General features: G+C 35.4%; 2 protein-coding genes across 8 annotated transcripts in view; one reads left to right on the top strand and one right to left on the bottom strand.

The window, feature by feature from the left end:
• Positions 1-7,581, bottom strand: part of tln2a (talin 2a) — a 51,204-nt gene extending 43,623 nt beyond the window's left edge. For both annotated transcript variants that reach the window (XM_065267766.2, XM_065267767.2), the window contains exon 1: positions 7,459-7,581. The gene's annotated coding sequence lies outside the window, so the exon portion shown is untranslated. The remainder of the gene's footprint in view (positions 1-7,458) is intronic.
• Positions 7,582-13,184: 5,603 nt separating this feature from the next.
• vps13c (vacuolar protein sorting 13 homolog C) overlaps positions 13,185-16,296 on the top strand; it is a 57,698-nt gene continuing 54,586 nt past the window's right edge. For all 6 annotated transcript variants that reach the window (XM_065267761.2, XM_065267759.2, XM_065267760.2 and 3 more), the window contains exons 1-4: positions 13,185-13,406; positions 14,629-14,672; positions 15,055-15,097; positions 15,820-15,915. In XM_065267761.2, coding sequence (XP_065123833.1) covers positions 13,307-13,406; positions 14,629-14,672; positions 15,055-15,097; positions 15,820-15,915 — 283 coding nt within the window. In that variant the 5' untranslated portion in view covers positions 13,185-13,306. The remainder of the gene's footprint in view (positions 13,407-14,628; positions 14,673-15,054; positions 15,098-15,819; positions 15,916-16,296) is intronic.

Here is a 16,296-nt window from a genome sequence, read left to right as displayed (position 1 = left end):
AATTTTATTTAAATATGCGGATTCAAGCACGAGGGAACGTGAACCCAGCATTAAATATTTAAATTGGCAAGGAATAAAACACATGCAGAACAATAAACTTCCATGACAATGTTGCACTGGACCAAGCATGCAAGTGATAGTTCAGTCATCGTTTTTGCTTGCCGCAGGCCATCTGGCACTCTTTACAAGCCCTCCCTAAAGTAAAGCATGCACAAACAGAATTGATTCAGGGACTTCATGAATTAATATTTAGTTTAAAGAGCACATATTGTCCGATTCACGTTTTTAGATTTCCTTTAGTGTGTAAGTGTGTATTAGTACATGTTAACAATATGCAAAAAGGTACATAACCCAAAGTAAACAATGACACAAGTTATCATCTCCAACGTAAATCTCTTTTCTTGGACTACAACAAAACGCATGGATTGTAGGCAACAGTTTACAAACACATTGGATTATACAAAATCACAAAATAACATTGTTTATTAGCAATGAAATAGGTTTTTTACCCGGCCCTAGCACATAATATTTTCTCTAAGCTATAGTTAGGAAGCAAACATGATGCATCACATGAGAAAAACTTCACAGGCAACACTATAACATTTATAAAATAAAACTCCTCCCACTGCAGCCAAGTAGGCAATCAGCACCTGGTTTAATCTGGTTTAATGACTCTATTAACACTGACACCCAACTTGTAACTAAACTCTGACTACACTACACATCAGAGACAAGGGTGAAGATTTGGTTTAAACATTGGGGGGTTGAAGTGTCAACTGTATACGTTTTCATTAAACCGTTTAAATACTGGGATGGTTTTGTAACTTAGATTTTTTTGGGGGGTTCCTCCCAATCACCCCCAGAAACTACACCCCTGCATGCCATACTCCATCAGAAACATCACAAAACAGCCTTTCAAGTGAAAAATGAACAAAACGAATCAAAGCTGTATATGAATATAAATGAGCAACTAAAACCGCCGCCTAATGAGGCCATTACTCACACCGCATGTACAACAAATTAGATCATTTAGATTCAGCATCACAAATGTTCTGCTCCAAATATACACATTTAGGCTACGAGTAGTCACTAGAACATCATTTGCATAGTTTAACAAATGACTTATATTGCCAGAAGAAACCGCCGCCGTGACGCTACCCACATCTAAGCTGATGATTATATGATTTTCGGAGCCACAACTATGACCTCAGAGCACACAGCTGTAACAGATCAAAGATCAGGTCACAGACGTCATGTCTCGTACGAGGAGGGACACCTCAGAAGATACACCGCATTCCCTTCCAGTAAACATGCCAGTCAAGAGTTATTGGCCTGGATAATTTGTTCTGGTCGGTATTATCCATCTAGCTGCATTAGGGAACTCCATGAGTATGCCGCACAAATAAAAGGCTATTTTCAACATTCGATTAGTACTACGCAGTCTACATGTAATAGAATCCAGCTGGGGCTCTCATGACTCTCTTTAAAAAAAGTCCTCCATATTTGAGAGGCAGGAGAGGGGGTAGGTGTCGCAGAGCAGGACACGGTAGGTTTTCCCTGTTAACCCAGCCATACAACACTAGATCTTAGCTGGAAACCCACTGGTGTGCCCCTAACCCATAAACAAACAGCACATCACCTTATATAGAGATTTAAGAGGTGAGGAGGTAACACCTGGCTCCAAAGTCTGCTATATGATGTATGGATTGTATGGAAACTTGAATGCTTGCAATGTCGCATAGCGGCCACAACTGTTCATTAAAGAACTTGAAATTTGGAGTTTCTCTGAAAACAATTAGTCTCAATGTGTTTGGAAAAACTTGAAACAGAAGACTCGACTGACTGAAAGTGGATTCTCATTTTTATATACGATTCCCTTTGTAAAATTAGCCAAGTACTGTTTTTTGATGCAGATGTGAACTTACTCAACAAATGAAGTTCACGTCTAAATTCAAAACATCTTCATAACTCAACACAGGGCGCTGTGAAGGTCAACTGGATGGTTGGCAAATATTAGCATCTCTTCGTCAAGGCAGATTCCAACTTTAGAAAGACAGAGAGGGGCCAAGAAAGTAGTAAGCTGAGATTCTGTCTATCTTTTAGGAGACAGATAATTTTGGACACTGCATAAAGATGAGTGTGGTAGTGTTTTGCCAGTCAAACAAACATTTATGAAAAGTGGTTTAAACTAAACTAAGCCTTGATATCCTTGATATAAGTCAAACCTAGGTCACTGCTGTTTCTTCAGAAAACCTGACTATTTATCACCATATAGGTGTCAAATAAATGTCATGCTTTCCCAACAATGCATTGTCTAATTAAACCAAATTAACCAATTAAAGTAAGTATGTTTCTAAAAGGTTATTATCATTAAAAAATCATGTGTTATTTTAAAGAATATTTCAAAAAAATTAAGACCCACGCTGTCATGTGATGAAGAAATACTCATGCAATGATCACTTTATAGACCATCCGTCATTTGGGACCAGGGAAGACATTTAAAGAACTGTGTTGCTAAGCTATATATACACTGAGCTATATTTACAGATAGATAAACGTAAGTGAACTTGTTTGCATGTTTATAATACTTGCAATGAGTTGATGGATTGGACACACAGAATAAAAGGTGAACCAGGTGAACAGAAGCTGTTCAATCTTTATTATCTCCGCCGTTAACACGATTGGGGGATTCTCACGAAATTAGACTTATGAGGTGTCATGAAACATTTTAATAAAAAACGATGCTATCAAAATAAGAAGCATACAGTTTCAAACATCTCTTCATGCACTATTTTGCACATGATTTCAAATGACATCATACAAACCAATTTTGTTGTTTTTTCCACATTTAAGGGGAACATTTTCATTACCGCAATGTGTCTATGACTGGATTTGGGTTCTTTGACATGGAAATAGTTATAATTAAAAAATTATTCAAAAAAATTAAAAGCTTCAGTGCATGTAATACTATAAACATTCACATTAAAGAAACGTGGTATTTGGTGATCTTTGGTAAATGTAGAGACAATAATAAGGAATATAAATGTGTCCGAGACCAATTTTCTCATCCTCCGCAACAATTTTCAATCATTATTTAAGCCCTTAAAGAACTAATATTAAAAAAGTTGTGGAAGGGACATAATTGACTGTGACACTCAAGATGGTTACCAGGTAAGCAGTTCTTTTTTTCTCTCCAGATTAAAGTTAAAATTTTGTTTGTCATGCCTAGACAACGGTTTAGTTCTTATTACCGAAATATAAGTTTGTAAATGCATATATTTAATGTAATAGTTGCGGTAATGATAATTTTTGATAATGATCATCTAAAATATGCAAATAATTCTACAGGAAATATTTCTTAAATCCTCTTAAAATAATGGTTATAGTAAGTTCAGAACTTGTTCAAAAAAAAAAAAATAATTGGCTTCAAGGGCTTTTAAAAATTCTGATGCTGGACACCTTCTAAATCTGGATTTCATGTGAATCACCCGATTGTGCTCTTCATCTTCTCTTTTTGCATCATAACTATTTTAAGTCACCTAAACCTATGCCTCTCCCCATATCTATCCACAGTTTAAAATTGTATGCATGCCAAAAAAGATGAAAGGAAAACATTTTATTGCCCATGAGCATTAAAGCAGCTTTCTAATCCAAATCATCACATTGCAAACTGATTCGAAGTTAGTTTATAAAAAGTTTCAGAGCTGATTGAAATGTTCAGCTCTACAATAAAAGTAATTGGGAAACATCCATGAAGCATATATACACACCACCCATGCAGGCAGCTGTAGACTGGCTCAAAAAAGCCTCCACACTCTCTGATTTCATGTCACCATATTGAGCCTTGTGTCAAAGGGCAAAATTACGCTGTATTCCCAAAGAAGAACTGTACTTAAAGAGAGAGCAGCGTATGGAATTTTACAATGCGTTTCCTCAAAATGTATGCGTTCGCCAGAACAAAATAGCGATTGACATTGCATTGAAGGTATATTTATCTGTTAATACATCTCCAAGGACTCAAACTTTGTTCTTGGCCTTGCTAGCACCATGCTATACCGTTTCATTCAAATGACCTGAGAGATGTCCTTTATGTATTAGTACAACAATCCTGGCTTAAGTCCACTGTATTTCTCTCTTTCAAGGAAGACATTCAACACATTCCTTTGATCACTCATCTACCGTTCCTGCGGAATGTGTACACGTGACAGTGGCTTCTCGAACCTTCATAGCACCTTAGCACTGGGAATAGCACCTTTTTAAAGAGCCCCTTCCAGCAAACGAAAGGGGAACATGATGATTCAGTGAACCACTCTAAAGAGAAGCAGTTGCAGAAGCTCCTGATATATCAGACTGACCTGGATCTGTTTTTTTGCAACAGCAGGCCTCAGACCTCAAGGCTTTTATAAAAACATTGTGTGTCTGCCTGAATAAATAAAATGTTATTAGGTTTGAGTCCATCAAGCTTAAAATAAAATGAGAAAGTTACAAATGAAAGGTAATGAATCTCATTTTAATAAAAATTTAAGAACACTTTGGCACCCAACCAATTTTTCAGCAAACTAGAACATAAATATTTATATATCATTACTGTATGTAGTTTAAAATAGAAACAGTTGACAATAAGATGGTTTTGGGTATTATTAGTAAATGAATTAGTTAACATGAGTCAATATAGTTTTTCAGCATATAATAATCTTTGTTAATGTTAATCGATGTCAATAAAATTGTTCATTTTAGTTAATTTTGCATTAGCTTATGTTAACAGGTGCATTTGGTTAAAATATTGCTGAAATTAACAAGAACTAGAAGAATTATAAAATGTTGTTGTATTGTTCATTTTTAGCTCATGTTTAATGCATAAATGATATTAACAAATACAATCTTACTGTGAAGCATTACCATCCTAATGGTCATACCTACAAATGCAATACACCAACAGCACTCACAAAAAAGTGCACAACAATGAGAAACAGAAAAGGACAATGAGTGACGAAGTATCCAATGATCTGAGTAAACGTATAGGTCAGAATTAAAAAAAGAATGATGACGATGTAATATCTGGAAGTATAGTATGCAATCACTCTAGTATGCCGTTGACTTCAGCTAAAGGATGTGACAACCACCACACACCCACTGACACCCCTGCTAATTATAACTGCTGCATATGGGGTGGGGGTTAAACTTAGGTTGGCATGGCAAGTTTTGTATAAACTGTGAATATTAAAACTAATATACATATGACTACCTTCAAATACTGCAAGAAACGCTTTCTGATGCTCTGGATTGTATCCTAGAAAATAGTACATTGGGCCACAGTGGGTTTGGCCATCACATGGGAGGTGTGCTGAGACAATTAAAAACCTCAAAAGTATGCACTCACATACACCTGTGTACTTGCTTCCATTCCTGTTCAGCAATAAACAAACACATGTCCCTCAATATACTAGGCCTGTAGGTGGTCCAGTGTAAGCTGTATAGGCAAATGTATATATATTATATAGGCTTGTGTTAACCCAGAATGTGCAACAAAACAAACAGTAATTAAGAGGAATACTCAAATTTAAAAAGAAAAGGGACCAAATAAATTGACTTTTTAAAGTTTAAATTCAAAATACCAGCCTGGTATCATGTAAATAGAGTTTTAAGAGATTACACTTTTCTTGTATACACTGATTCTAAGAATATTTACATTTAAGTTTATTTATTTGTGCACACACTTGCTTTATGTTTTTTACTTTTACAGTATGTAGCTACATGTAGCTATGAGAGAAAAATATGTGACTGTATTGCAGTGCAGAACGTGACAAGTGATGAGTCACTAGCAGAAAGTCAATAAGCATGTTCGCATATACAGTGTGTGTATATGCTGAATCCTGAATACAAGGATTCTTGCCAAAAGGAATGACCCATGGGCAACTACCATTAAAAGGGACAGATGTGATAAACAGCAGCTGCAGTTTATCAAAGGATAGCAGACACTACTCTACTTGATGCCTTTTCCCAAGCTACTGGGTTCATCAGCATCAGCAGTCCATCACTCCATACACAGACTTAAACAGTTAGCAGACAGTAAGACGACTGCACGATAAACGTAATACTTTAAAAGCAGAACAGAAAATCTAAAGTGCCGATAAAGATACAAGAGCATAAAACTTTATCAAGACCATGTGTCTTAAACTGCAAATCTGAGCTCTTAACAGAAAAGAGCTGGCACACTTCATTACATTAACTCATAAGTGTAAAAAAAATTGTCAAAAAAAAAAAAAATTGTTTTAACCTTCTCCAAATGATTCATCAAAAATGTCTATCACTATCTAGTCATAACAATCTGAAGATGAAATGTAAAATGTCTGCCAAATTCCCACAAAATGATAATTTGCAACGCATAAACAGCACTGCCAACGAAAATTAAATGACAACAACATAAAAGCCACAAACTGCTTAAATATAACACCACATTTCTAAAACAATGAATGAAATCATCCTCAAGGATAAATGAACACCATAATGTTTATATGGTTGTTATGCATGTGGGGTATTTAAATTTGATGACGCAAAGGGGTGTGGCTTAAGCATGGGCTGCATGTGCCTGAAGCGTCAAATAAAAACACGTAATCCCATTGAAGCTCATCCTGTGATGTTTTTGGGGGAATGTTTTCAATGTTAGTTTACAACGTTCAAACACGTTTTATCGTTAAAATGTGATTTATAGTGTAATTGGAAACATTAGTGAAACGATATATTGAGTTTAAACTGAGGGGTACAGGATTTGTATAGCGTTTGGTTAAAAACATAAACATGAGTAAGTTAAACGAATTCATTATTTTAATCATAGCCGCTACTGTCCTGTTAAAGCATATGTACCAAATGTCCCTTAAAAACTGCAATATGTTATCTGAAATAGCAAAAAAGTTTTATCAAACACACAAGCTTCTGAATTAGATGTTGAACATGGCGGCTTTCAATTTTAGTCCGCAAAAGTTAAAAATCGCTAGACCAAAAAAATAAAACTCATTAAGTTTAAAACTCGTGTAATTCATACAAAAAAAATGACGTTTTCTTTCATAGACAGCCACTAGATCTCGTGAAAAAATAAGAGCAACACAAACATGAAAATTTGCCTTAATGCAAATACAATCATCTCTTCGCATTTAAGAGGCAAAGGTCTGCTGTTAAACTTACTAAGAGCAATGCGCATAGACTGCGTTTTATCGATTCATACAATCATCTCGTCATTAACAACTGTTGAAGCATGTGTATCATGTCAGATCGGATAAGGTCTCTGAGAGCACGTCCCTGTCCAGCACACACTGCTTATTTCCACGCACCTCTAAATCCCAATCCATTCAACACAGAATGATCACATGTTAATGCGTATCACATTAAAACAAAGAGCGATCACGAAATATTTTCCACACATTTCGCAGATGACTAAAATGCGAGTACGCTGAATCTTACCGGTGAGTTTGTTTACCGCAGTTTCATTGCAAGCTCACAACACCTCGATGCACAGTAAACTACGGTCTCCTCCTGCCTCTTTAGAGTAAATCCCTTCTCGACTTACGGAATTCACCGAGCGCAGCCGATTACTAAAGTGGGGCAAGGGAGGAAATGCGTCATAAATTTTGGAATGACTGGGATTGTAGTCCTGACGTGTAGTTCTCTATCCAAAGTGTTTTGTCGTCAGTTTATATACATAATCATTTATTGCATGTATTGATTATGTATTCTATACTATTACCACATTGACCTGTCATATTTAGATAGTACTCTAAACCATGTGAAAACATTTGTAATTGGTATTGTAAAAGTGACCAATGTCAGTGTTCCTAAAAGTAAGGCCAGTATATTAATGTTTCAAAGACATCTTCTGAATGTGAAAAACTGCACACAGTAAGCATCTGCAAACACTTACATAATGTGAAAATGGCATCTTCCAGATGAAAACACATTAGGGTGGTAACCCATTTTATGTAGGTGGGCCCACCTCATAACATCAACAATCATGAAGAACATGCAATGTATTACTCCAGGCTACTTGTAGGGGGGTTAGATGTTTAAAGGGGAGGCGGCACACATTTGACACTCACTAAGTAATTCTATTGTCTCTGGAGTGAGAAACCAGAGAGCATGGGGATAAGGAGTCATTATGACTAAGCACAGAGCTCAGGTAGATCACTGACCTGCACAGATGACCTGCAAAAAGCCTGGAGGTATGCAGGGGCATATAGTGTTTGTTCATGTTTATTTTAATTTTATCTTTAGACAAAATAAAAGAAGATCTAAAAATATTTTGCTCAAGTTTCTTTATTGTGCTGAGTTAAATGCACACAACTCACCATTTTGGAAAGAGAGATTTTGTGAGGCTAATGCTTAGCAATGCTTTGAAGTGATTTAGTGATTGTCATGACCTGAGGGCACCCGGTCGGTTTGGAAACAGCACCACCTACTGGTCATAAAATCTGAAGTGAATTACAAAAATCAAGCTTCGATTGAATAGTTTCAAGGTATCTTTCCAATTTCACAGGGCTACAGCTGATTGATATTTCCTGTCTGTTGTTTTAAATGTTGTCATTAAGCTTTATTGTGGAATCGAAATGACTAAAAAGTAAATAACTCACTTCTGTCACTTTTAATAAATCACAATTCTGATATGTGAGTAAGGATTGTGCTTTTAAAGGTGTATTAATATATTTAAAACATCTGTAACAGCTACACAAAATATTTTATTGCAGCAATGTAATGAATTCAATGAGCCTTTATGAAATTAAATTTCTAACTGGCTGAGTATGAAGAAATACTAGTTTTAGCACATAAAACATGGTTACCATCAGTAACATGAATTTACATGGATTTAAAAATGTAAAGATAATGGTTTAAAAAATTACAGACTGAACAGTGTCAAAACATTGATGAGAATTCAAAATCCTACAAATATACATCTTGATATATAGGCTGCAGATTTAAGCTTGCATATGTGTAAAACAACTTTCAGTATGGTTTTAACACAGTTTATTTGTGATTTACCCATGATGCACTATAAAATTATGTAAAATAAATTCCTTGTTGCACTTAAATTTTTAAGTTTACTTTACTTGAATTAAGGATTAATTTCAACTATCTTGACTAGTATGCTATAAATTATAAAAATTAACATCTTTACATTAATTACATCTTAAGTTATTTCAACTATATTTTTATAATTTACATAAACTTCTCACTAGTCAAGAAAGTTTAAATTAATTGCAATTTCAAGTTGATTAAACTTATAAATGTTAGTTCAACAAGGCATTTCTACAGCTTTTACCTTTGGACAAGTCGGTGCGTTTAAAGGAGCATTACACCCATAGAAACATTGATCTTTATTGAAAGTGTGTCATATTTGTAGTCGAAATGTAACATACATTTTTACATCATTGAAAGAAGGAAGTGCAACACTAAAATCTGTATTTCTCCTGTCTCAGCGACAACTGAGGAAACGATGCACGACCATTCAAAAACATGACTGGGGTTCTAACTATACAAAGCTTAATGCAAATGGGTGAAATGTCCCTTTAAATTATAAATAAAAGCTGCATTTACAGCCATTTGCCTGTAGGTGAAGATGTTGCTCTTTTCTTTCACATTAATTCTTTACAGCGCAGTCTGTCGTTTGCTTTATAATGACGTGTTTGTTATTTTGGCATTCAAAGCCCATGCTTTTCTTTATAACAGATGCCATTCTTTATGAAGTTGAATACAAAACAAATATACTGCAGTTTTTGTAACTAATTTTAATATCAGACAGATTAATAATTAACACAACAGTTTGTGCATGTAATACATTTTGTCATAAAAGTTTTGTGCATGTACGCATGTTTGTATAAATTTTTTGAATGTGACAGCCTGGGGATATGTGCCCCAGCTCTGGTACTTTACAAGGTTTTGTCATCTGCTAATCTAAACACCCTAAGTCAATGTTTCTCAACCCTAGTCCTCAAGGACCCCGCCCTTCCAGAATGTTTTATATTTCTCCTTAATTAACACACCTGATTTAAATAATTAGCTTGTTAGGGAGACAATCTGGAAGGAGGCTGATGAGTTAGTTCAGGTGTTTTAAATTGGGAGACATCTAAAACTTTCTGGAAGGGGGTCCTTGAGGACCAGGGTTGAGAAACACTGCCCTAAGTTACACCTTCCCAGTTCCCTACTGTTGTCACCATGCTTAAAAAAGCTTATGAAAAATATCTGCATTGTGAAAAGCATAGTTAAAAATAAACAAATTTAATTTGAATGTAAGTGAATTGCAATAATATTGTTAAAGGTGACATAGAATGATTGAACAGAGTATTTATTCTTGTTCTGTGATGTGACATGTAGACAACAATTTTTTTGTTTGGGTCTGTAATGCCTTAGAAGCTTCCTAAAAACCTCTCTCAGATAGCTCTATAAGGGTGGGGAATTTTAAACAAGTGGTTTTGCACCTATTTGGCTCCCCCTACTGGCTTAACTTGCAATCTCATTACTGATTGGCTGACTTTGCTGGCACTCATAAAATTTGGCCAATTATTTTAAAGTGGAGGGGCAGTGAGATACCTGTGATATCTTAAGCATCAGTTTTTCAGATTGGGCTGGTTGACATTTCTAAAAGAGGAATTTCTATGAGACTGAGATGTTTAGCATGTTTAGCACTTTTTGTATGTTTGTGAATGTGGGTATACTACCACCATTATTCAACAAAGACAAGGTAAAAATGTTTTTTCATTCTCTGTCCCCTTTAATTATAATTTTTCTGTTTTCCCTTTCTTGCTCCACTGAGAGTATTTAAGAGTGTCCCAATGGCAATGTGAATAATGGGCGTGGATACTAACAGTGTCTAATTACACAAGACTTAAAGCCTATGTGTGTCCAGAAACCATAAGATAACTTTGCTTTTCAACTATAGGTTGCCTGGGGATCACACAGGAATTACACTTTATAACAGATGATATAACACAACATTTTCCACCAACAAAAACAATAATAAGCATACAACTCATATACACATTTCTGACTCAAATGTGTGCTTTTGCACTGGGCCCACTTTACACATCCTGTACTTTTTCTCTGTTGATATTTGTATATTTTTTGTAACATTTTCTAATATTTTATTTATTTATTTATCCACCAATACAACAAGACAAATTTCTTTTACATATAAACCCACAGAACTTGCCAATAAAGGTGATTCTGAAAGATACAGTAACATGCAATGCAGTGATTAAACAATGGGAGGATGTGGTGAATAAATGTGATGAGGAAAACCATCAAAGCCCTTTGTAACATATTTTATCTCATCCTACAAAGAAAAAGACTTTTGATGGGTTATCTACAACTACTGGTCTATACTTTTCACCTTGTTGACACATTGTGGATTGTGCAGTTCTGCGAGTATCAACAAAATGTACTTAAAGCAACACTATGTAGTTTTTTACCTTTAAATAATGTCTCTAAAATTATTTCAGTGATAGAACAACTTTTAACTAAACAAATTGTACTGTTTCTGCAACCTGAGCAGCAGGGCCTGAAATTAACTTTTTTGACCACCAGCCACTGTGGCAGGTGGATTTAGAAATCCACCTGCCACAGAGACTTTTTACCAGCCAGTTTTTTTTTTTCCCGAATAGTGAATTATAACACTGTCTTTATTGTATGAATTAAATATAAAAAAAATTCAGAGCTACAAAAGTGAATTTCTCTTTGTCTTAGGTTGTTTGATTAACATTAATGACACAGACTTAAGTAGGTTAATTGAGGTTACTGTCTCTTTAAGACCAGCACAGACTGGTTTTTGACTCTCTATACATACACTTAAGACATAAAGAAATGTTTTATTAGAAAATGAATACTGTTGAGATCATTTTGTTTATGTGCCCTGTCAAGAGCAGAAAGATTTTATGTTCGCATGCTTTTAGGAATGCGTCTCTCCGATGTGCCCTATTGAGTCCCCTTAAACCTGGCACGCACACAGAGACAGAGGGGGCACAAACTGCGCACATAAACGCCGCACATACGTTGTTTTTCATTACTATATTCGCAAAATGTATGTTAATGTACTACAGTATAAGGCATAGTAGCGCAACTCTCTCTAAAGTTTACACATCAAGAGTTCTGATCCGTCACAGCAGCACTATACATCTGTGCAACTGCGATTGTACAGTAGCCTATGTCAGCATTGCATTCTCTTCCCATCTCACCACCAGTTTAATACTTACTCGCACATCCAAACGTAGTCAGAGAAGTGCCTCATCTTCTTTCCAATCGCATGAACGTTGCGAAACAGCAGCCGCATCCTCTCAATGAATCACTCAATTTGCATCGGTGATATGCGCAGGTTGATAAGAAATGAGCGGGTGCCGGTTACGAGTCATCCAAAAATATTTTACTGATATTCAGGCCGCGGTCAAGTTTAAAAACTATTTTGAACAATTGCGGGCGGGGCGGGTTAGTTGAAAATGTCGGTCTGGAGTGGGTTGTTTATACAATGACCCGCGCATCTCTGATTCGCATTGGCTACCCGCCAATGTGGCTGGTAGATTGACAGTGTTACCCGCCAATTGCAAAATCCACCCGCATTTGGCGCGTGGTCGGGTGTTAATTTCATGCCCTGCTGAGCAGCCTCCTAGCTGCTACAAGCACACTCTGAAAGTGGCGATGGAGGGTAGGAAACACAGCCCCGCCCCTCCCCCTGCCTGCAGAAGAGTGTCTGATACCAGGCACTGTTGCGCTTTTCAACCACATGGGGGAGCTGTAAGTCATTTTTACATGGAAACTACATAGTGTTGCTTTAATATTTTCAAGGACTCATTAATTCAAGGAATCAATAAAGTATTTGAGAAACAGAGTTTAAGGAGTTTACACACGCAAACACATTTTCCTTTGTTTTTATACACTTCTTAAGACGGCAAAGGAGAATGATAACAGTAAACTTTTTCATTAGATTTTGCTCTCTGTAAAGGTTGTAATGTACATTGTCTTTATTTATTATCTTGCAGATAAGTTAATCAATAATCTTGGCTTCTCTCATTTGGTAAACATCAGACCACTCTACACTTTCACTTCTCACTTTCAGAATCTACGTTCTTGTATCAACTAGTCAGTCTGTTCATATTAAAGTAATCCCATGGACCACAACGCAGACCTTGTGAGTCGATCACCGATTGAGTCGCTGCTGCTGCTGCTGCTGTGTAAACGCCTGTCACACAGGGAGGGAAGTACCCTTATCAATCGCGTATGTGGCATTTTAGCGCGTTCCCTGTGACAGGGTCGCTGCTCTTCACGAGTCACAATGGTGTTTGAGTCCTTAGTCAGTGATCTCTTAAACAGATTTATAGGAGACTATGTGGAAAACCTGGACAAGTCGCAGCTGAAGATTGGGATATGGGGAGGTAAGCGCATATCATCAAACAAGCTGTCAACAAGACGCGCTCTTCTGGATTGTGTGAAAATGTTCGTTGTCTCCTATTGATATGAAGCGGAATCTTGGTGCAAATGGACTGCAATGTCCAGTAATGTCATTTATGCTGTTGGGTTGGTTTCGGTTCCGTTAGGTAGTCTGTTAAGTTGCATATTCCCCACCCACCACCACCCGTGTCATGTGAATCCTAGGCAATGGACCATAGCAATGGACACAGTACCGTAATTTAATAAAATGGTATGTGTTTTTGTGAGGAGGAGAAAGTCATTACTTAAACGCTCTGCTATTATATATATAAGTATTTGTATTTAGGACATTTGTCCAGTGAATCCTATTTTAAAAGGATAGCATTTAAGCACAAGAATAGGTTAACCGCAATGTTAGCTAATGTAAGCATACAGTACACACAGTCATTATAGCAAACATTGCTGTTTGTTTTTGCTTCTATTTTGTTGATGTTGAGCTACACTGTTTAAGTAAAGATCAAGTGGCCACACCTTTACAGACAATAAAGTGTTTGATTGTGTCATTAATTTTATTGAAACTTTCTGTTGCTTTAAGGGATTACTTCATTAGGCCTTTACACTAGGAATTCACATTTACAAGTGATATTGTTGCAGAATTAAAAACGAGATTTAATATGTTTTCTGCTTGATAGAATCGTAAATATGTATTATTTCACTAGTCTTGTAGTCTACAAAAATTGGCATGGTCCATGAGGTTTATCTTACTATAGATTTATCTGTATGGCATCTGTGTTTATCTCAACATGATGTATGCTACTGATAACCCATTCAGAGTAAATGTAAACTGTTTAGTTTACATAAGATAACACTGTTGTTTGTATCTCAGTTTTAAAATACCATAAACATTTCAAGAACAATAGTATTATTATTATTAATATGATTTGTTTTAAATGTGCAATTTTGTCTGCACATTTTGTCATAAAATGTTGCAACTAGATTTGAATTATTATCATAAAAAAATAAAAACACTATTGATTTATTTTGTGAACAAAATATTGATCCTGGTGGGAATTCCCAACTAAATCTTTTAACATGCCATTGATTGTATACTAATAGGATTGTTTTTTTTTATGACAGAGAGCATGCTTGAGATGCTGCTCATTTATGTCTATTGATTAATGTTCATTTATTTTCAAAAAGTTTAATGTTTTATTTTGTATCTTTTAGGAAATGTTGTGTTAGAAAACCTCAGGGTGAAAGAAAATGCATTGGTGAGTTTTTACTGGACAACCATTTTTAAAATCATTTTAATTCATTTATTTTAATTTATTAAAATATTGTTTAAATTATGCCATTTTAATACAGACTGAGAAAGTGGCAAAATGTTACAGTGGTGCATGACAAAGTAACACTGTGGTTAGTGGTAGTCTGTGGCATCTGTAAAATCACAGGAAGTGTCAAAGCGATTCAACATAATGATAATTTAACTATTTGTTATATGTGCATTATAACAAACTTGTGTGTATGCCTGTGTCCAACAGTGATTTGTGTTGTATAAAAATATATATATTTTTATTTTCTGCATTGCAGATGATTAAAGTAGTGAGCAGTGTTATATGTAAATTTAATTCATTGTATTTCTTTGTGCTTTAGAGTGAATTTGATGTCCCTTTTAAAATAAAAGCTGGTCAAATTGGTAAGTTTGCAACTTTCACTGTTGAAGAAAATGTAACCTTTCCAACAATCTAATATCTGTATTTGATTTATTCTTGACTAATTACTTTAGTGTGACATTCATGTAAAAAAAATCTAATATTTATGCTGTAAAAAATTTGCAAAATGACACTATTCAAACTTTTTAACCCTAACCCTAACTTTTGCCCTAGTATAGACAGTCTGTAAGAATTGCATTTTAATTGTTTAGCTTTTGATTCTGTATAAACAAATATCACAACACAGTTGTCTTGGCAATAAAAGAAAGCTTGTTAAATAGGTCATCATTTTATGTTATCACATGATCTAGTCAGATGACATTGAACAACTGTTGGAAAGTTTAAGGTTGTTAAAAATTATTAGTTAACAAGAATGGCATGCACGTCTAGATAATCTTTTAACAGTATTTTTGACTGTTGTTTAGCCAAACGTTGTATACAAACAGCCATTAACTGTAATGCAAGAACTTGCATTTTTTTCAAATGTACTGTAGTTTCACCCTTTTGCTGCTGTAACCTAAAAATGTTAGGCTAACTTTAACATTTGTGTTTCACATTTTAAAACCCATACCTTTTACTGCAGTTAATCCTGGCGTCCACACTACTCAGGCGACTATTGTAAACGCTGCAAAGCCTGTTTTAAAGTAAATTCACACATTGTAAGGTTTCATGTATTCACACTAAACTGAAAATGCCTGTTTTCTAGGTAAGCTGACCCTAAAGATCCCTTGGAAAAACCTTTACAATGAGGCAGTGGTGGCTACGTTAGATGGTTTATATCTTCTTGTGGTTCCCGGTGCAAGTGAGTTCTGTTATAACGTCTCCATTCCATTATGTCAGTATTAAATATTGCATGATTTATTTATAACACAGATAAATTCTTGTGCTTTACCAGACTTGTGAAAAATGTAGTTTCCAGTAAACAAAATGTCAATGCAAAAATGTAACAGAAACACATTCTGTAACAATGTTTTTTGACCTTGTTATTTCTACTAAAAAAATAACATTTGATTTTAAGTAGGGCTGGGAAAAGATTAATTGCGATTAATAGCATACAAAATAAAAGTGATTTTTGGCATAATATATGAGTATGTGCTGTGTGTACTTGTTATGTACATATAAATACACACACACATTCATGTATGCATTTGCATGTGTGCGTGTGTGTGTGTGTGTGTGTATA

Source organism: Paramisgurnus dabryanus, chromosome 2 (assembly GCF_030506205.2).
Source record: "Paramisgurnus dabryanus chromosome 2, PD_genome_1.1, whole genome shotgun sequence".
NCBI classification, from domain to species: domain Eukaryota; kingdom Metazoa; phylum Chordata; class Actinopteri; order Cypriniformes; family Cobitidae; genus Paramisgurnus; species Paramisgurnus dabryanus.
The sequence above is the reverse complement of the archived record's forward strand: the minus strand, read 5'-3'. Positions and strand labels throughout refer to the sequence as shown.